Source organism: Cebus imitator, unplaced genomic scaffold (assembly GCF_001604975.1).
Source record: "Cebus imitator isolate Cc_AM_T3 unplaced genomic scaffold, Cebus_imitator-1.0 Scaffold239, whole genome shotgun sequence".
Lineage (NCBI taxonomy): Eukaryota > Metazoa > Chordata > Mammalia > Primates > Cebidae > Cebus > Cebus imitator.
This window is the reverse complement of record NW_016107554.1, coordinates 3,223,187-3,245,958: the sequence shown is the minus strand read 5'-3', so window position 1 is coordinate 3,245,958 and position 22,772 is coordinate 3,223,187. Positions and strand designations below refer to the sequence as shown.

At 37.1% G+C, this 22,772-nt stretch overlaps 1 protein-coding gene across 12 annotated transcripts in view; it reads right to left on the bottom strand.

Annotated features, from left to right (window-relative positions):
- RBMS3 (RNA binding motif single stranded interacting protein 3) overlaps nt 1-22,772 on the bottom strand; it is a 764,636-nt gene that overhangs the window by 148,226 nt on the left and 593,638 nt on the right. For all 12 annotated transcript variants that reach the window (XM_037727769.1, XM_037727772.1, XM_017498262.2 and 9 more), the window contains exon 7: nt 15,589-15,695. In XM_037727769.1, the coding sequence (XP_037583697.1) occupies nt 15,589-15,695 (107 nt within the window). The remainder of the gene's footprint in view (nt 1-15,588; nt 15,696-22,772) is intronic.

Here is a 22,772-nt window from a genome sequence, read left to right as displayed (position 1 = left end):
ACAGCAATCAGAAACTCTCTGGATTGAGAATTTCATAGCAAGAGCAGCTGAACCTGGGAAGGGCCACCTCTGTGGGGTAGGGGCATCTGCCATTACTGAGGCAGCCCACCACTACAGAGGTAGTGAGCCAATGCTGAGGCAGCCTGCTGTTGCCAAGGCAACCTGCCATTGCTGAGGCAACCTGGCATTACAGAGAGATTCCGCCAATACAGAGGTGGGCCACCATTGCCAAGGCAGTTCAACTACACCAATATAAACAAGACTGCAGAGAAGTTTGCGTGGCAGCTGGGCGGAGCCCACAGCAGTTCAGCAAAGCCTCTGCAGGCAGACAGTGACTAGGCTGCCTCCTTGCTGGGCAGGGCAGCCTCGAAAAAAAAAAAAAAAGGCAGCAGCACAACAGAAATTCATAAATAAAGCCCTAACTTCCTGGGACAGAGCAACTGGGAACAAAAAGCAGATTATGAGTTCTGCTGTAGCACACTTAAACATACCTGCCCACAGCTCTGAATGAACAATGGAGCTCACAGCTCACCACTTGAGCTCCTATAAAAGACATACTGTCTCCTCAAGCAGCTCCCTGACCCCTGTATATCCAAAGAGCCACCTCATAAAGGAGAGATCAGACTGTCATTTGGCAGGTATCATTCTGGGACAAAGATATCAGAAAAAGAAACTGGTAGCAACCCTTACTGTTCTGCAGCAGCTGCAGGCAATCCCCAGGCAAGCAGGGCCTGGAGTGAACCTCAGCAGTCCTACAGCAGAGGGGCCAGACTGTTAGAAGGAAAACTAAGAAACAGAAATAGCTTCATCATCAACAAACTAGATGTCCACTGAGAGACCCAATCTGAAAGTCAACAACTACAAAGACGACAGGTAGATAAATCCATAAAGATGGGAAGAAACCAGTGCAAAAAGGATGAAAACACCCGAAACCAGAACACCTCTCCTCCTACAAGGGATCACAACTCCTCACCAGCAAGGGAACAAGGTTGGCTGGAGAATGAGTGTGATGAAATGACAGAATCAGACTTCAGAAGGTAGGTAGTAAGAAACTCTGTGAACTAAAAGAACATGTTCTAACCCAATGCAAAGAAAGTAAGAACCTTGAAAAAAGATTTGTCGAAATTCTAACGAGAATGGACAAAATAGAAAGGAATATAAGTGAATTGATGGAGCGGAAAAACACAACACGAGAACTTCACAAAGCATGCACAAGTTTCAACAGCTGAATCGACCAAGCAGAAGAAAGGATATCAGAGGCTGAAGATCAACTCAATGAAATAAAATGAGAAGGCATGATTGGAGAAAAAAGGGTAAAAAGGAATGAACAAAGTCTCCAAGAAATGTGGGACTATGTGAAAAGACCTAATCTACATTTGATAGGTGTACCTGAATGCGATGAAGAGAATGAATCCAAGCTGGAAAATACTCTTCAGGATATTATCCAGGAAAACTTCCCCAACCTAGCAAGGCAGGCCAATATTCAAGTCCAGGAAATACAGAGAATACCACAAAGAGATTCCTCACGAAGGGCAACCCCAAGGCACATAATCATCAGATTCACCCGGGTTGAAATGAAGGAGAAAATGCTAAGGGCAGCCAGAGAGAAAGGTCAGGTTACCCACAAAGGGAAGCCCATCAGACTCACATCAGATCTCTCAGCAGAAACCCTACAAGCCAGAAGAGAGTGGGGGCCAATATTCAACATCCTTAAAGAAAAGAACTTTCAACCCAGAATCTCCTATCCAGCCAAACTAAGCTTCACAAACTAAGCTTTATTTATTTATTTGTGAATAAATAAAATCACAATATTTTTGTGATTTTATTTATTCACAAAAATAAAATCTTTTGTGAACAAGCAAGTACTCAGAGATTTCATCACCACCAGGCCTGCTTTAAAAGCTCCTGAAAGAGGCTCTACACATAGAAAGGAACAATCAGTACCAGCCACTCCAAAAACATGCCATATGGCAAACAGCATGAACAGAATGAAGAATCTGCATCAACTAATGGGCAAAAGAGCCAGCTAGCACCAAAATGGCAGTATCAAATTCACACATAATAATATTAACCCTAAATGTAAATGGACTAAATGCCCCAATCAAACGACATAGACTGAGACTGGCAAATTGGATAAAAAGCCAAAACCCATCAGTGTGCTGTATCCAGGAAACCCATCTCACATGCAAGGATACACAAAGGCTCAAAATAAAGGGATGGAGGAAGATTTACCAAGCAAATGGAGAGCAAAAAAAAAGCAGGAGTTGCAATTCTCATCTCCGATAAAATAGACTTTAAAGCAACAAAGATCAAAAGAGACAAAGAAGGACATTACATAACGGTTGAAGGGATCAATGCAACAAGAAGAGCTAACGATCCTAAATATATACGCACCCAATACAGGAGCACCCAGATACATAAGGCAAGTTCTTAATACTTACAAAGAGGCTTAGACTCCCACACAATTATAGTGGGAGACTTTAACACCCCATTGTCAATATTCGACAGATCAACCAGACAGAAAGTTAACAAGGATACCCAGGGCTTGAACTCAGACCTCGACCAAGCTAACCTAATAGACATTTACAGAACTCTCCACCCTAAATCCACAGAATATACATTGTTCTCATTACCACATCACACCTGCTCCAAAATTGACCACATAACTGGGAGTAAATCACTCCTCAGCAAATGCAAAAGAACGGAAATCATAACAAACAGTCTCACAGACCACAGTGCAATCGAGTTAGAACTCAGAATGCAGAAACTAACTCAGAACCGCACAGCTTCATGGAAACTGAACAACTTGCTCTTGAACGTTGACTGGATAAACAATGAAATGAAGGCAGAAATAAAGATGTTCTTCGAAACCAATGAGAATGAAGATACAACATACCAGAATCTCTGGGACACATTTAAAGCAGTCTCTAGAGGAAAATATATAGCAACAAGTGCCCACATGAGAAGCAAGGAGAGATCTATCTCCTATCATGACACCCTATCATCAAAATTGAAAGAGGTAGAGGAGTATGATAAAAAAAAACTGAAAACCTAGCAGAAGACAAGAAATAGCTAAGATCAGAGCAGAACTCAAGAAGATAGAGACGCAAAAAGCCCTTCAAAAAATCAATAAATCCAGGAGCTGGTTTTTTGAAAAGATCAACTAAATAGACAGACCACTAGCCAGATTAATAAAAAAGAAAAGAGAGAATAACCAAATTGATGCAATAAAAAACAATAAAAGGGATATCACCACAGATTCCACAGAAATTTAAACCATCATCAGAGATTATTACAAACAACACTATGCACATAAGCTAGTAAAGCTGGAAGAAATGGATAAATTCCTGGACACTTGCCTCCTCCCAAGCCTAAACCAGGAAGAAGCCGAAACCCTGAACAGACCCATAACAAGGTCTGAAGTTGAGGCAGCTATTAAGAGCTTACCACCCAAAAAAAGCCCAGGTCCAGATGGATTCACAGCCGAATTCTACCAGACATACAAAGAGGAGCTGGTACCATTCCTTCTGAAACTTTTCCAAATAATCCAAAAAGAAGGAATCCTTTCCAAATCATTTTATGAGACAAACATCATCCTGATACCAAAACCCGGCACAGACTCAACAAGAAAAGAAAACTTCAGGCCAATATCCATGATGAACATAGATGCAAAAGTCTTCAATAAAATACTGGCAAGCCGATTGCAACAGCACATCAAAAAGCTTATCCACCATGGTCAAGTAGGCTTCATCCCAGGGATGCAAGGCTGGTTCAACATACGCAAGTCTATAAACGTAATTCACCACATAAACAGAACCAAAGACAAAAACCACATGATTATCTCAACTGATGCAGAGAAGGCCTTTGACAAAATTCAACAGCCCTTTATGCTAAAAACCCTCAATAAACTAGGTATTGACAGAATGTATCTCAAAATAATAAAAGCTATTTATGACAAACCAACCAATATCATACTGAATGGGCAAACCTGGAAGCATTCCCTTTGAAATCTGGCACTAGACAATGATGCCATCTCTCACCACTCCTATTCAATATAGTACTGGAAGTTCTAGCCAGAGCAATCAGGCAAGAAAAAGAAATAAAGGGTATTCCAATAGGAATGGAGGAAGTCAAATTGTTTCTATTTGCAGATGACATGATTGTATATCTAGAAGACCCCATCGTCTCAGCCGCAAATCTCCTGAAACTGATAAGCAACTTCAGCAAAGTCTCAGGATACAAAATCAATGTGCAAAAATCACATGCATTCCTATACACCAATAACAGACTTAAAGAGAGCCAAATCAAGAATGAACTGCCATTCACAATTGTCACAAAGAGAATAAAAATACCTGGGAATACAACTAACAAGGAACGTAAAGGACCTCTTCAAGGAGAACTACAAGCCACTGCTCAACGAAATAAGAGAGGACACAAACAGATGGAGAAACATTCCATGTTAATGGTTAGGAAGAATCAATATCATGAAAATTGCCATACTGCCCAAAGCAATTTACAGATTCAAAGCAATTCCCATCAAGCTACCAATGACCTTCTTCACAGAACTGGAAAAAACCACCTTAAACTTCATATGGAGCCAAAATAGGGTCCACATAGCCAAGTCAATTCTAAGCAAAAAGAACAAAGTGGGAGGCATCACACTGCCGGACTTCAAACTATACTACAAGGCTACAGTAATCAAAACAGTATGGTACTGGTACCAAAACAGAGATATAGACCAATGGAACAGAGCAGAGGCCTCAGAGGCAACACAACATTTCTGCAATGATCTGATCTTTGACAAACCTGACAAAAACAAGCAAAGGGGAAAGGATTCCCTTTTTAATAAATGGTGTTGGGGAAATTGGCTAGCCATGTGCAGAAAGCAGAAACTGGACCCCTTCCTGACACCTTAAACTATATTAACTCCAGATGGATTAAAGACTTAAACATAAGACCTAACACCATAAAAACCCTAGAAGAAAATCTAGGCAAAACCATTCAGGACATAGGCGTAGGCAAGGACTTCATGACCAAAACACCAAAAGCATTGGCAACAAAAGCCAAAATAGACAAATGGGACCTAATCAAACTCCACAGCTTCTGCACGGCAAAAGAAACAGTCATTAGAGTGAATGAATCGGCAACCAACAGAATGGGAAAAAATTTTTGCAGTTTACGCATTTGACAAAGGGCTGATATCCAGAATTTACTAAGAACTAAAACAGATTTACAAGAAAAAAAACCAAACAAGCCCATTCAAAAGTGGGCAAAGGATATGAATAGATACTTTACAAAAGAATACATACATGAGGCCAACAAACATATGAAAAAATGATCATCATCACTGGTCAACAAAGAAATGCAAATCAAAACTACATTGATATACCATCTCACGCCAGTTAGAATGGCGATCATTAAAAAATCTGGAGACAACAGATGCTGGAGAGGATGTGGAGAAATAGCAGCACTTTTACACTGTTGGTGGGAGTTTAAGTTAGTTCAACCATTGTGGAAGACAGTGTGGCGTTTCCTCAAGGACCTAGAAAGATAAATTCCATTTGACCCAGCAATCCCCTTACTGGGTATATATCCAAAGGATTATAAATCATACTACTATAAGGACACGTGCACACGAATTTTCATTGCAGCACTGTTTACAATAGCAAAGACCTGTAACCAACCCAAATGCCCATCGACAATAGACTGGACAGGGAAAATGTGGCACATATACACCATGGAATATTATGCAGCCATCAAAAACAATGAGTTCGTGTCCTTTGTAGGGACATGGATGAACCTGGAAACCATCATTCTCAGCAAACTGACACAAGAGCAGAAAATCAAATACCGCATGTTCTGACTCATAGGCGGGTGTTGAACAATGAGAACACATGGACACAGGGAGGGGAGCACTACACACTGGGGTCTGTTGGGGGGAAATAGGGGAGGGCAGTGCGGGGAGGGGAGTTGGGGAGAGAGAGCATGGGGAGAAGTGCTAGATGTGGGTGATGGGGAGGAAGGCAGCAGATCACACTGCCACGTGTGTGCCTATGCAACAATCTTGCATGTTATTCACATGTATCCCAAAACCTAAAATGCAATAAAATAAATTTAGAAAATAATAATAATAAATAAATAAATAAAAAGAGCTTCTGCACAGAAAATGAAATGATCAACAGAATAAATAGACAACCTACAGCCTGGAAGAAAATATCTGCAAACTATGCATCTGACAAAGGTCTAACACTGAGCATCTCTAAGAAACTTAAACAAATTTACAAGAATAAAATGAACAACCCCATTAACAAGTGAGTAAAAGGCATGAACAGACACTTTTCAAAAGGAGGCATACATGTGGCCAACGAGCACATGGAAAAAGCTCACCATCACTGATCATTAAAAAAATGTGAATCAAAACCACAATGAGATCTCTAACATAAGTTGGAATGGCTATTACTAATATGTCAAAATATAGCAGATGCTGGTAGGGTTTCAGAGAAAAGGGAATGTTTATAAACTGTTGGTGGGAGTGTAAGTTAGTTCAACCATGTGGAAAGTTGTGTGGTGATTCCTCAAAGAACTAAAAGTAGAACTACGATTTGACCCAGCAATCCCATTACTGGGTATATACTCAGAGGAAAATAAATCATTCTACCACAAAGACACATGTATGCCAATGTCCGTTTTACACTATTCACAATAGCAAAGACATGGAATCTGTCTAAATGCCCATCAGTGACAAACTGGATAAAGAAAATACGATACCTATACACCATGGAATACTATGCAGCTCAAAAGGAGAATGAGATCATGTCTTTTGTGGGAACATGGCTAGAGCTGGAGACCATTGTCCTTAGCAAAGTTATGTTGGAACAGAAAACCTAATACGTACCAGATGGTCTTACTTATAAGTGAAGGCTAAATTATGAGAATTCATGAACACAAAGAAAAGATCAACAAACTCTGGATTCTATTTGAGGGTGGAGGCTGGGAGGACGGAGAAGAGCAGAAAAAACACGATTGAGTAGTAGTCTTATACCTCGGTAGTGAAATCATCTATACAACAAACCCCGGTGACACGAGCAAAGAAAATAATATTTTATAAACGGCATTAATATTATTTGTAAGGACACTAAAAATTCAAAACTCTAAAAATGAAACAGAAGAATTTAGTAATATCATCCTTCATGTCTCAATTAGGATGTGGAGGCCCAAAGGTCATGTACATTCATCACTATGGAGACAGTAAATTCAGTAAACCACTAGCTATGCATTTCAATGCTTCTCCGTCAAAGGTAATTGCATGAACCATAGTGGAAAGTACTTGAACGTAAAGAATTCTCAGACCTACCAAGGTTGCATAAGGACCTCTGGCATCCAAAATTTATTGTCATTATTTACCAGAAAATGTAAGCTAATAATTAACTTTTTTCTCTTTGAAAACATTGACCATTTATCAGTTCTCAATAGTAGCTCAATCTTTCTTGATTTTTCTTCTTCTTTCACCCTTTTATCCAAGACATCCTCTTCCTGCTAGCTCTTTTAGCTTTTACGATTACATGACCTTCAAAGGAAAACTGGCTAGATACTTGAAAACCACATAACATTCCAGTACTAAATAATACTTTATGATTTGGAATGTGATCTTACAAAAATATTAATATAATGTGGGCCAAAGTGAAAATATATTATTTTCTACTTGTTTTCTAAAACATGATTTATAATCTAATTAAAAATATAGTTGAAAGATCATATTGGCAGCAAATTTCTTTTCAAATAAATGTGTCATTAAAAATAATCCCTGTTCAGAAAATAAACTGACATGCCATTAAACTGAAAATCAAGGCATTAAAGTATACTAGTCATAGAAACTCATACTAGCAAAGCTGGTTTTCAGATTAAAAAGCTCCAAGTTATGATGATATTATAATAATTAAAATAATAGTTACTATTTAAGCAATTATTTGCCAGGCACTGTGCTTTACCTTTGTCACCTCTATGAATCCATCCAGTCACTAAATATGCATTTGGAACCACTCTCAGTCTGCTGGTGAGGAAACGGAAACTTAAGGACATGGAAAAACTTGCCCAGCATTGTCATAGTATTGTCACTCAACTCAGAGGTTGTGGATTTGGATTTGTGACTTAAATTGAGAGTTTGCTCTCTTAATCACTATAGTGGCTAGAAAATTGTGATGATAAGCACACAATATCAAGCACATCACAGATGGTGACAGATTCCCTTCCTTAAATGCATAAAGAATTATTTTTCTCAATGAGTGCATCAGAGAAGGACTCAGCATTCATTAACAATTCACACCATGAAGCTGGAGTTCCTTCTCTAAACGTCATTCTTCTGTACCACTCAGCACCCAGGGACATAGAGGCCTCTACTGGCCAAGTGACAAGGTGAAGCTTTTCAACATTAGGAAACATTGCTGGTTTGTAAATGCACGTACATCAATTTCTTAGTTACCCACCCTGAAAATCAGACACAGTTCATATTTAGTAACAAGAGGAATGTAAACTGATGTTCTTGTGTCTGCTGCTATAGTTACCGTTATCTTTATTATTATTTTGGCTTTGGTTTTCTTTACAGTTGCATAGATATGAAGCCATTTACTGCGAATGATTTGATTTCTACAACACTAAATTATATTGTGCTCCACTTTTAATCTCCTATTCTACAGACAGAGAAGATCTTTGTCATTTTCAGCTCCAAGAGAGAAAGGAGTCTGTTTGTGACACACCAGGTCCAGGTTGCCAGTCCTATGACCCTCACAGAGTGGACACTCAATAAGTCCTTATTGATGACAGAATGCTTTCCGTTTAAGTTGCTCCTTCTTCAATACTGTCTTTAAAACAAACTCTTTCAAATACAGTTCTTCTCTTAAAAATAATATTTCTGTAAAACGTAGTCATACCCCGAGAAAGTAAGAAAGCAAATAGGAAACCCAGGGGGATGAAAAGGGCTCTCAGTGAGAATGTGTATTTCTGACGCGCATTCAGGGCAGGGGTTACTCATCATGCCTAATGAGGTACACATCTTCACACCCTGTCAGTGCAGAACATGAATTATTAGTCAATGAGGGAACAAATGCCAATGATAACAATGATACTGATGATAACGATGGTGATATAGACATGGTTGAGCTTAATAATTGTGATGCCACATCTGTTAAGTAGTCACTGTTCTTCAAAAAACAAAACTAGAATGTATCCCTCAAGGAATGCTAACTCATCTAGAATTGAAATATGGAATATAACTGCTGTATCATTTATAGGGCTATCTGCCTACTTAGAAATCTAAATAGACATCTTTGTTTTAATCATAAATGAATTTAGAATAAAAAACTACACCTAAGGCATTGAGGCACAATGGGGAGGAAACTGGGTGTTTGGAATCAAATTTTCTCAACTTTGCCTGCCCTTGGCTATGGAGTCAAAGCAACCTGACAATTCCATTCTCCCTCATTACCATGTAGCCCTTTATTCACTTACTGGCACTGAAGAGAATTTTTATTAATAGTAGCTCTGAATGGACAAGAGTTATAAAACTTTACAGCACAGAGGAAGTTTTCATCCATCACTGTAAACAAGTTGATATCAAGTCTGAAAATAGACAACATACTATCTGGTTATAGATTATAACAAATCACTTAGCGTAAGCTGGCTGTTATGAAACTGATAACTTAGCTTTTAGCTCACTAGTAGCAGATTTTATGAGTGCATTAATGGGACCTACTAATTTAAGGAAATTAAATTACACTATGTCAGTGTATTTTATCCCTTAAAAATTTCCAAACTAACATTTTCAGGGAGGGTCACAAGCACTGACCTATTCTAAGGGGTGACATTCACATCTAGTTTGCGTGACTGGTACCATTAATATTATGCAATGCACATACTATACTCCTATACTCAAAACTGTGATTTGGGTCAATAAACGTGCATTTAATGAAACATCTGTAAGAATTACTACATCTTCACACCTTGCCTAAAACTTATTCTTTAATTGGAAATAGGTAAAGATTTTCAAATCTTAATATTCCTAGAATGCATCTCTAAAAATCTTACGTGATTTTCTCTTCAACATAACCTGTAAACTATTTCTGGGAACCTGAGTGTTGATTGTTAACAGTATCACATTAGTTCCGCTAGTTCATTTTTATGTTGAGACTGTGAAAATAATTTTGTTAAATGTTTCTAAAGTAAAGAAAAAACATCTTTAGAGTATCAGATAGAAAGAAAATGCTTAGTATTAGTCCTTGCTTTTAAACTGACTCCAGCAGAGAACTGTAAATAAAATAAAGTCAAGAAATATCACTTTATTGATTTTCGTTTTTATCATAACACATTGGCATTTTTTCACTAGACATCTGAGTACTTTGTTGGCTTGCTTCTTGTTCAATTGCCTTGTCAATTGTTGTGTCCATAGCCAAAACATTATTTCTGGGAAGTACAATCCACAAAGCAATTGCTGTCAATGGCATTTACTAACTCAATTAATAGAGCTTAGGAAGATTTTGTGAACGCTAGACCAGAGTTTTTAAGCCAGCAAGAAGTGGCCGGTTGATATTTGCCCTACTTAAGGATAAAACCCCAGCATAAAAATGTGGTGAAACAGCACCCTATTCTGGAATTTGAAACTTAGCACTTACCTATATTTGCAAATTCTTAAGGAAACCGAAGACTAGCCACAATGAAAGTTACCATAAAGCAATTTTAAAATTTAAGTGATTCTCATCATAGTGTAAACATATCCATTCTTTGATTTAATCCAATGATCTTTACAACATAGTTCAATAAAGGTTGAAAAAACAGGCATATCACAAGTTCAGACATGTCTGTGCATGTGTTGTGGTGGTATATTGGTGGCGGATGAATAAATGAGTGAATGAATGAATGAGTAAATGTCTATTTTAGTTTACAGTTATTTTTACTGGGGCACTAAGTTACCATCAGTCAAATTTTGATCTGACCATCTGGAAAATTCTGCAGCTATTTGCTTTTTGATCTGCTGTTATTATTTGTAGCAAAAAGTACAATCTGCTGACTTTTTGGTAGTCGCTGGAAAGATCTTCTTTGGGAACACAGAGAAAAGCAGCAGGAGTTTCCTCTTCGTGTCCCTGATATATTTTTGAAGTGGCTTGAAGCATTCCTCGTTCCACAACTCTCCACCAATCATTTGGGAGAGCACAAACAAGGTTGATTCAGGCAATATTTTGCCTAAAGTAAGAAAGAGCCTCAGATGTATTGAATATCTGTCCAACACAATGTTACCAGGGGTCACCAGGGTCTCTGTGATGATTAAGTGAGACTACTTCTGAGCTAGGGGCGACATTAAAAACATTTTGCTACCAATATGTCATAAACACCAATCGGAATTTAAATGCATGAGTAGGATTTCTGGAAACTCCTTCTGTGCCAGTCAGCACCCCATTCTTGCTGGATCGTGATATAGATATATCTTATTGACTCTTTATTGTATTTTATATTTTATTATACTTTAAGTTCTGGGGTATATGTGCAGATCGTGCAAGACTGTTACATAGGTATACACATGCCATGGTGGTTTGCTGCATCTACTCCCTGTCATCTACATTAGGTATTTCTCCTAATGTTATCCGTTCCCAATCCCCCCAACCCCCTGCTACCCCTCCCCTAATGCCCCCACTCCCTAACAGGCCCCAGTGTATGATGTTCCCCTCCCTATGTTCATGTGTTCTCATTGTTCAACATTCACTTATGAGTGAGAACATGCCGTGTTTGGTTTTCTGTTCTTGTGTCAGTTTGCTGAGAATGATGGTTTCCAGCTTCATCTATGTCCCTGCAAAGGACATGAACTCATCCTTTTTTGTGGCTGCATAGTACTCCATGGTATATATGTGCTACATTTTCTTTATGTAGTCTATCATTGATTGGCATTTGGAATATTGTAAAATACCAACAAGTTGCATGGCCCTTCTAGTATATGGAAGCTGAATCTCAGCCCTACCCTTGGCTTCAGCTTCTTTAGGACAGTGGTTCTCAAATTGTGGCCTAAAGACACCAAGAATTCCTAAGATCGTGTTAGGAGACCTTTAGAGTTCTCCCTATTTCAACAACTTATCTAGATGAAGGTGGATTTTTCTCAATATGTTGAAAGTAAGACAGCGTATAGCAAAAGATTGAATGCTGAAGTACATGTACAAATCTGGTCATTTTTTACTGAGCCAGATATTAAATTGATTTTTAAAAATGTAAAAGAGTACCACTTTTCTGAAAAAATTGCCTTTGTTTTAAAAATATATATTTTAATAAAATATACTATTTTTATTAGCACAAGATGAGTTAATTTCTGTTATTATTTATTTTGTTGTAAATAATAATTTTAAGAGTATAAAGGGATCCAGAGACCAACAGTTTGAGAACTGCTGCTTAAGGAAGTAAAACAATAAGAACTGTAGAACAGCAAGGAGAAAGAGCCAAATAGCCCCAATCCCTCCATCATTTTACTCAGAGCTCTAATTGTCTCTTGAAAGATTAGTTAATAACTGAAAAATATCCTTGTGCTTTTCACTTATGCAAAACATGGCCACTAGCATATATTTATATTTCAAAATCTTGCCCATTTATACTAATTTCTATGTGTTAAGTTTTTTGCATTAGATTTTTTTCATAAAGAAATTCATTTAGCTGAACTTTATTAATAAAAGTTTTATCAAAATGCCACGAAGAAAAAACAGCTTTAAATAATAAATTAAAATGTTAATTAGTCTATCAATTGGCATGCTTATGGTACTTTTACAATGCTTGTAATCTATTGGTTTCCTATCCTAAGAATTTCATCAGAAATCCCTTTCACATGACCATTTTTGCTTGTCTTTTAGGAGAGAGGAAAATAAACATTAGCCTCAGTCTGTGCTGTTATCTTCAATTCCACAGCAACATAATCTAAACTACCATCTTTCATTTTATCTAAGACAACAAGGATTGAAAGGTGTACCATTGTTTCATACAGCAAAACAAACAAGCAAAAACCAACACCCAAAAAGATTTCTTTATAAAGTTGGTATGCTAACCTTAGTATAATGGTAAATGAAAGTTTTAAAGGACACCAAAGAAAGTTACTTGTCTCAATCTTGACACTGCATGTGGGAAGAGGTCAAAAAAACAAAACAAAACAAAAAATCCTCTTCTGAGAATCTGACCCCGGCTTTGGTTAGTTTTTTAATTTATGAAACCAGTGTGGTCATAAACCTTGACCGGAGAATGTAGGTAGTGCCCCCAAGTGAATAACAGGAGAAAATGCACCTTATCTTGTAAAATGCCAACGAGTATAAGAGAACCAATTTCGCAAGCATTAAAGTGTCAAAAACAACAACAACAAAAATATGTGTCTTAGAATCAAATACAGTAACCAGAATTTTCTGGCATATCAAATTAATTAAATATTGCTTATATAGGATTAATTTGTATTATGACATACTTTATCAACTTGTTAATATACTTTAGCAAGTAAAATGCAAGGAGGAAGTGGAAGCAAAAAATATAAAATGACAGACACACAGTTATTCAATATTCTTTGGGTATCTACTTCTAAGGCCACAATCAAAGCGTACAAATTAACATGTGTATCCCCAATCTAAGAAATTTAATAAGCGTATTTCTAGTGCATGCTATTTCTCTTCCTATTTTCTCTCAGTGTGTATATGTATTTGGAATATATTTTATTGGTCACAGACAAATTTTATTATGGTCCCTTGATTTTCATAGATCAACAGGAAAATGTATAGCTCTTAAAAATCAACTTTTGAAAACAAAGATTAGGAATATACCTTGAAAACCTCCATTTAAATGATAAGTTCCTCTGGGTCTTAAAGTCAGCTCCACAATGTTTCCACACCATAGTACATACAGCATTTATCATGCTTTGAAGCAAAGTCTTAGATTCTATATGCAATAGCCAGGTGGCAGCTGTAACTCTCCATTTTGTGTTTATTGATTCCATTTTCAAGAAATGTACGCTGAGATGAAGTGTCCTGCTGCAATTGCCATCTATTGTATGAAGGCAATGTTATAGTTCCTTAAGGAGAAAGAAACTGAAGCTTCTGTCATTAATGGCAAGTTGCTAATTGAGTCTCAAGGCTTTGTGATGATAGTCAGTGATCCAAAGATATCTCTAATCGCAGGCATTTTATCCAACCACATTTTAAAATGTCAAATGAGTCTTTCTAGATCAATGGGTGTTTGGTAGGGGACATGTGATAATGAGTGCTATCAGGCATCAGTTGTCTTTTGGGGCCAGTCGGGTTATCTGCTGATGCACTGGACTCCATGCTAAAAACGCATAAATCACCGCCTCCGCTTCCTTTTTTGAACACAATACCCACTGCTTTTCTAAAGTTAAGACTATGAAAACTCTTGTGATTTTTATTAGCTTTTGATGCTCCATGATGATCTGTTTTTTATGTCTTAATGAGTTACAGATTATACAGTACTTGAGCATAACATAACCTTTAAGAGGGGTTTTGAGACCTGCTTGAAAACACTCAAAACAGACAATGGTCTTAGAAACAGAAACTGAAAAACGGCTAAAGGATTTGCTGAGAAAAGAAATCCAGCCTCCTTTCTTTCTTGCCACTGTTCTGTCAGTATTTTAAAGTGTAAAATGCTGCATGAAGTACAATGCTTCTTAAATGATAAATGGATGAAGTAGGCGCTTTGAATGAAATACTAAATAAAGTTCTTCTGTTGAAATTATGGCCTTGGTACAAAATGGCATTTGTTCAAGTCATTCAAACAACTCTATTCCATTTCACAAATAATGAAAAGACCTCATGGAAGCTCAGACACCTTTTCCTTGTCTTCTTATAAAAAAGTAATGAAAAGAACCCATTCCTAAGTGGGAATGGATCCATAAGCTGGCTTTTCTACCAATTTGTATTGAGGATAAATGGATAGTGAGCTGTTCAGTGCTTTTCCTTGTCCTTGTTGTGAAAGCAAAATGCTGTATGTATCAAGTTTTCTTCCTCCTTTTTGACCAATAGATAATATCTTACTATATACATAAAAATAAAACACATAATAAAGTATTTATGAACATACGGGAATATGCATAAATATATATACACATGCAAGTAAATCATCTCAACAGCAGGATGAAAAACAACCAAATTTTGGTTGCCTGTTTCAAAACATAAGCATTCAACTCTCATTATTGATTTCACTGAGAATATTTTATTAAGTAATTATACCCTCATTTTATACCTATTATACAAATAGAAATCAATTCTTTGTACATAAGTATGCCACAGAGTCTCTTTCAGTTTCTTTGTAGATAAGTATTTCACTGAGTTCCTTTCAGGTTCAAGGTTGGTTAAAGACAAAAGACTTACTGTAGTACAGAACTGAGGTTAATTTTGAAGTCCTCTACTCCTTGTCGAGTAATTTTATTAACATAGGGCTGCTCATTTGCCCCTTTGAAGACACTGGGTTTTCCATGGGACCCAATTTCATCATGGAGCCATATGTCTGCCTTGCTACCTTCTGAGGGATATCTACCGCCAAATTTCAGAGCAAATGTTGTAGATCAGGACTTACCTCTCCTTCCCTGGGCCAAGGCCTCCCATTCTGGGTATATTTGCTTTGATTCTGTCGCTTCTTTTGTCCACCATCAGCGAATTTGCACAGCAAAGGCTCACTGGGGGCTGGGAAGATAAGAAACCAATTCTACATTAAGAAATCCCCCTTAAAAATAAGTGATTATGTGAGTCACAGTAGTGCTTTGTAATGAATATCTTTTGAAGTAACATCTTGCTTCTGAAGAGATGTTTGGCCTTCTTTTAGTCTCAGTTCTGTTGGCCGCTGTTCTAACTAACTGGGCTTCAAAAAAGTACTGGCAGATCATAAAAGAATATAACGAATATTGTTGAAAAAATAATCAGTTGAAGCAGAATGTGAATTTGCTTTAGAAGTGAAGAGGCAAGCACCGGCCCTTCCAGTAATGTTAGAAACATGTTTGTAATCGGTATTTATATGTGGATAAATATTTCTTTCTCAAAGCAACCGTGTTTGCACTGTAGAAATTGAAGGATTTAATTTTGGAAAGAGATGATTAGGAGTTTCTTTCTCAAAAGAGAGACATTTTGCTAACTGCAATCAAATTAGCTTTTTGAAAATTAGTCCTCTGTAATTTCTAAAAGGCTAGAAGCTGATGCTCCACCCAACCCTTTTCACTCCAATTTCCCACTAAAATCTAGTCAGAATCCCAAAGAGAACAATTATTAGAATGTTAAGTGAAACCACATGATAAAAATAGAGCCAAAAAAATATGGCTATAACTGCTGAGTCCCAGACTGCTTGAAGTGGTCCTACATGACATAGGTAAATGTATTTGCTAAGGGAAAGTGACCAAAACTGATGTCTGAACTTCTCTTCCAACAATTACATTGGAAAATGACAATCTTTTGAAGCCAACAGGGCAAAATTATTCTTTAAATACTAATATTCTCCTTCACATCCCTGCTTGACTGGCAAATTGCTGCTTGTTATTACTGTATGTATACATATATCTATCTAATATATGTATATTATATATATATATATATATATATATATATTTTTTTTTTTTTTTTTTTTTTTTTTTTTTTTCTGAGACAGAGTTTCCATCTTGTTGTCCAGGCTGGAATGCAATGGCATGATCTCAGCTCAAGGCAACCTCCACCTCCTGGGTTGACATGATTCTCCTGCCTCAGACTCCCAAGCAGCTGGGATTACAGGCGCCCACCACCTTGCCCGGCTAATTTTTGTATTTTCAGTAGAGATGGGGTTTCTCCATGTTGTCAGGCTGGTCTCGAACTCCTGATCTCAGGTGATTCACCCACCTGACCTCTCAAAGCGCTGGGATTATAGGCGTGAGGCACCTCACCTGGCCACAATAAATATATTTTAAAATGAATGAATAAAATGAAAGCCAAAGTGGCCTGACAAACTTGGTTGATACATTAATATGGATGGGAAGGTTAATTTGTTAATCTGCTTGAATTAACCAAATATTTGTCAGTTTATAGTCTGAAAACTAAAATGAGCAACCTGCACAACTGTTACTCCTTAGGAAAAAAGTGTTTTACTAAAGATTAATTGTGCTAAAGCCTCTAATTCTTTACCCATCCCTGTGTCCTTGCCTTTTGCTATATAATATTGTGGAGCCCTCTCACTGTGACTCTAGGTCTGACCCCATGTGACTGCTAGGGCCAATGGGATGTTAGCAAATGAGACATGAGCAGAAGCTTGAAATGGGTTTAGATGTTGGGAACTGCTTCTTTTGGTCCTGTGGATGCTTATGTGAACATGCCCTGGTTAGCCTGCTGTTGGATGAGATGTGAATAAAGATGTGTCATCCGAAACATCCTAACCTTTCAGCCAAGGCCATCTATATTATCCAGTGCCAGCCACCACCCAGACATGTGAACCAGCACATTCGAGATCAGTAGTGGTACAGAACTAACCTGCATTTAACAACAGAAAAAATATATGAGCCCCGGTGATATAAACTGAGCCCACCACACAAATGTGTGAGCTAACGAAATCTTTATTGTTTCATGCCGCTAAGATATTATAATTGGTATGTGGCAAGATAACTGACACAGTCTCCCCAACATCCATCCTCCCCCATTCCCACCCTCAGCTAGATTGCTTGCATTTACTTATCTGGGTCAAGGTAAACATTTTTAAGGAATTAACGAGAATTCCATAATTGTTTCCAAAATCAACAGCAGAAAAAGAATACAGTCAAACAGGTACCTACAAATAAATATTTGAAAATCATTTAGCTCTAAGGGCAGTAATATTTTGTCAGACCCTCTTAGCTCACTCTTTATTAGCAGCAGCTCTTCTTATCAGTACTGGAGGAAATGAGGAAATGACTCAAAGAGACAGGGGTCACCATTGACCAAGAAAAATAAAAAATGTCATTCCTACCCTATACAGAGCATACAGTTCTATATAGAGAAAGCACTCAATAAATAGCATTGCCTTACTGAACACAAGTGTTTTCTCACCCTGCCTGCTCTGATGAGCCATTGAATTGGGTGAAGCCAGAAAAATCACAAAAGAGAAAGACTGCATCATGGAATGTCTGTAGATAGTCACTGCCTTTATGTTGGAAGTACTGTAAATTCTGATTCCCGACGAGAACCCTAAATGCCAAATGCAATCATTGCATCCCAATATTCTCTAAGTAACATAATTTCCTGTAAGACTTAAAAACTATATATTTATATCACATGTAAAATCATTCTCCTCTGTAGAGTATTTTCTCTCTTGCCATTTTAAAGATTCAGGTACATATAGCTATTAAAATGGGATGGTCATGCTAATGTATGTGTTCATTACTGTCAGTGGTACAAATTTCTCACATAAGATAAATCTAGAAGCCCCTTACATTTCTTGCTGTAAAGAAACTAGTTCCAATTTCTTGTAAGGATGGATGTCAGCTTTGTGTGCCTCTGTTAGGTAAGAAATTTTCCTAGCAACTAAATTCACAGACACACACATGACACCCACAGGTAAGCTTTTTTGTTTGTTTGCTTTTAGCAGCTTTATGGAGTCAACTGACATAAAATAAACTGCACATATCACCTGTATACAATTTGTCAGTGTCGACGTATGTATATACCTATGTGTGAACATCACCATTGTCAAGAAAATGAACATATCCATCATCCTTAACAGTCAGAAGCTTCTTTCTACTCAAAAATAGTTTTCTTTTTTTTTTTTTAAACCAAGAAATGTTATCCAAGAAGAGGACTTTTTTCTTTTTCTTTCTTTTTTTTTAAACTATTTGGCCTTAATAATCGGCTAAAGTTTATCAAGCGCTTCCATTTTACATAGATCATTGCATTTAATCTTCACTACAACTCTATAAGGCAACTACTATTTTTCGCTATTTTATCAGGCAAGGAACTGAGATTCAGAATGGTTGAGTGGCTTTGCTGCAGGTCACATACCTGGGATTTAAACCTAGGTAGCAGCTAAATCACTAAGTGCAGTTGTACCAATCCGGAATTAGGAATCGGGCTTTATCTGCTAAGTATCATCCTTGAGGAAAAAAATACCTTGTCATACCAATTTGCATTGTGTCCACATAAGTAGAATTGGCTCATACATAAGAAATTTTGTGTCCAGATTTATTTTTAAGTCCTACGGTCCATTCCTGATGGGTCATCAGTGACCCAATTGGGCATGAGATCGAATTTGATTGTCCTCTTAGATATCGAATTCAGAGGTGAGGAGCATGTTTTCACTTCTTTCCTTAGCCCCCATACTGTTTTCTTTCAGTATCATAAGGCTTCTGTTAACATCAGATTTATATTTAAATAGAGACTAACTTGCTTATTTTGTTGCTAAAACCTTTCCTGTTAATTTCCAGATTTTATCTTGTCTTATGCTGCAAGAACACACTGGCCAGTGGCTACAGAAAATTCTGGGTATCTTTTCCAATTTGTAAATGGTCATATATTTTTATTTAAGTTATACCTTTTATAGATCTTTAAGTAATGGCTTCCATGAGACATACTTCTACTCTCTGAGGAAGGGTTCTCTTTATTGTCCCCTAATAATTATTCTTTTAAGGCATGTAGGATTGTCCTGGTTCTAATAGTCTAGAATATGACTTCTCTTCAAGTAGTTTCTACAGGCTCATCTTTCCATAGGCTTTATCACTTTGGCGACGCTTAATTGTTAAGGGTACCAGCTTCCTGGGTTTGAAGTCTGGCTCTTTTACGTACTAGCTACAAGATGCCAGGCAAAATTTCTTTCTTTATCCTTTCTTTCTCTTTCTTTCTTCTTCTTTCTTTCTTTTCTTTCTTTCTCATTTCTGTAACTCATTTTTCTTATGTATAAAATGAGGAAAATAATGTTAAATCCTTCATAGAGCTGTTGTGAACATTGTTTTAAAAGACTGTATTGTATATAAATAAATATTGAATCAATTTGCTGCAAAGATAATTATTGATTAGAGTCTCTATCGGCCACTTCCCAGTTCTCAACTGTGAAACCTGGTCATGTGTCAGTGTCAAAGAGTTTGGAGTGTTTAATTAAGCTTTATTTTCATCAGCTCTGTTCCATTTTCACTCCAGAGAGGCTTCATCAACATATAGAACTTGCAACTATCTTCAACAACAACAAAAAGATGTGTTCATGGAGAAGATCTGTGTTTCTAAAATGGTTCTTGTTTGCTGAAGCTTGTCATTGAGTCATCTGGCCACTAGAGCACTAGGTGCATTTCCTGAGTCATTGCCACAATTTGGCTTTCATTATCTCCTGGGTATGATGCATGTCATGTTACTATTATCTGTATTAACCTGCAATTGCCTGTGATGAATGCTCCCAGTTCCTTTGTGGTTGATGTTTCAGATCATTATTACTATTACTATTATTTGGCCGCTCAATTGCAAGAGTTCTATTGGCAGTTTAAATCCATCAGGGCTGTAGTTTACTACTAGAAAAACTATTGGGCCATCTACATAGCAATAGATTTCACTGGGATTTCCGTTTTCCAGATCCCATTTTAAAATGTGAAATAATTACTGTTGCTAGTGCCAAGTTCCAGAAAATCCTTTCTCATTAAGAGACCATCTCTACCTTTCATTACCTCTCCCTAAAACAATTCCATATCTATAATTACATACCTAAAAGGGCAGGTCTTTCCTGATTCCCTTGTTTAAACATTTGTATTATATACATTTATGTGTTATAAATACAAGCATATATATACATAACATAAACAATTATGTATTATAAATACAAATGTATATATAACACATGCATTTATTTATACAAAGGGATTGGAGTATAAATGTGTATTTATATATGTGTATATTTATACTCACACACATATACATACATACATATTTAAAAGCTAAGTTTGTGGAACCTGGGAAGCTATGGAATGAGGGAGGCAGTATTGGGGGGAAAAATAGGGTCTAAATGAGTTATTTATCCTAATATTTTTTCTACCTATTGGCATATAAATATTTAGTAGAGGCATCCCTGAAATGAATATTACCAAATAACAATGTTGTAGATTGCCAAGGATCAAATATATAAAGAGTATGAGATTCTGGACTTTAAGCCTACCTTAAAATAAATTTTCCATTATTTTAAAGAGAACTTTCAAATAATTATTTTTAACACTAAGAAAAAATGTAAAATTCACAGGGTGAGATTTTCTTAGCTTTCAACTGAGATCTCTTTGCGAACTGTCTTCATAAATTTTACAGTTTTTAAAGGTCTCAAATATTAGCCACCCTGATATTTGGGGATCTATATAAGCAGCTAGGCTATAAATATTGATAATGACCTATGTATATTTACTAACAGTGCTAAGTTAAAACATCTGATCCTACTAATTTTAAGATAATAATATTCTGTTAATTTTAAGAAGATTATAATGGAAGGCAGATACAACCACAAGGTTTTACTGGATACATTTTTAAAAATTCCAGAAATAAAATTTCAAATATAGTATTTCAAGAAAAAGAATATATTTCCATATTATCCTTAAATTTCGGGGGTCAAATTCAGATTAATTTCCCAAAGAGAAATATTTCATTGAGAGTGGCAGAGAAAACATTAGTAGAATAAGTGAATTAAAATTCACATAATCATCTAGTTCTTAGGTGATTTCTAAATATCTTTAAGATAAAATCCAAATTCCTTGATTAGAGAATAAGAATTTGTCCCCTCAATCATATCTTTATTAGTATCCTTCCATCCCTGAGTAGTTTCTACCTCTGTCACTTCCTTTTGTTTTGTTTCTTTTCTTTTTTTTTTTTTTTCGAGATGTAGTCTTGCTCCTTCGCCCAGGCTAGAGTGCAGTGGCGCAATCTTGGATCTCAGCTCACTGCAACTTCTGCCTCCCAGGTTCAAATGATTCTCCTGCCTCAGCCTCCTGAGTAGCTGGAACTATAGGCGTGTGCCACTACACCGGGCTAATTTCACTCCCGTCACTTCCAAGTGCAGTTCCTCCCTGCCTGGAATTTCTTTTCCCAATTACCCCCACCACACATGCACACACACGCCTCCATCTGGCAAATGACAAGGAAGCCCTCTTCGACTCCATCCCAGCTCAGAGTGATAGTATCTAATATATATCTGGCTGCATTTCGTAAGTTGAATGCTGTTTCTCTTTGTGTTAAATACAGCCTTTGACAGCAATTAATTACCAGCTCTGAGGGTAGAAAGTGGTCACGGCAGAGGTTGGAGTGAAGTTTGCTATGTGTATATGTATGTGTGTTATGTGTATGTGTGTGTGCACTGTTAACAGCATTTTGCACTGAGTTATAGATAATACATGAAAGTGATGTTACAGTAAGGTCAGTGAGTCAGCGGCAATGGGATCATCACCTGGGAGCTTGTTAGAAATGTAGACTTTTGGGCCCCTTTCCAGACCAGCTATATCAAAATCTGCATTTTAACCAGGTCCCCAGGTGATTGCTGTGTATGTTAACATTGGAGAAGGACTGTTTTGGTTATGACTGAGTTTGTAACTGAAAGAGGAATACATGTTAAATGTTAAACATGAAATGCTCTGAATAATTGGAGACTTCAGTAGCATAGAAATATTATATGTCAGGCCGGGCGCGGTGGCTCAAGCCTGTAATCCCAGCACTTTGGGAGGCCGAGGCGGGTGGATCACGAGGTCAACAGATCGAGACCATCCTGGTCAACATGGTGAAACCCCGTCTCTACTAAAAATACAAAACATTAGCTGGGCATGGTGG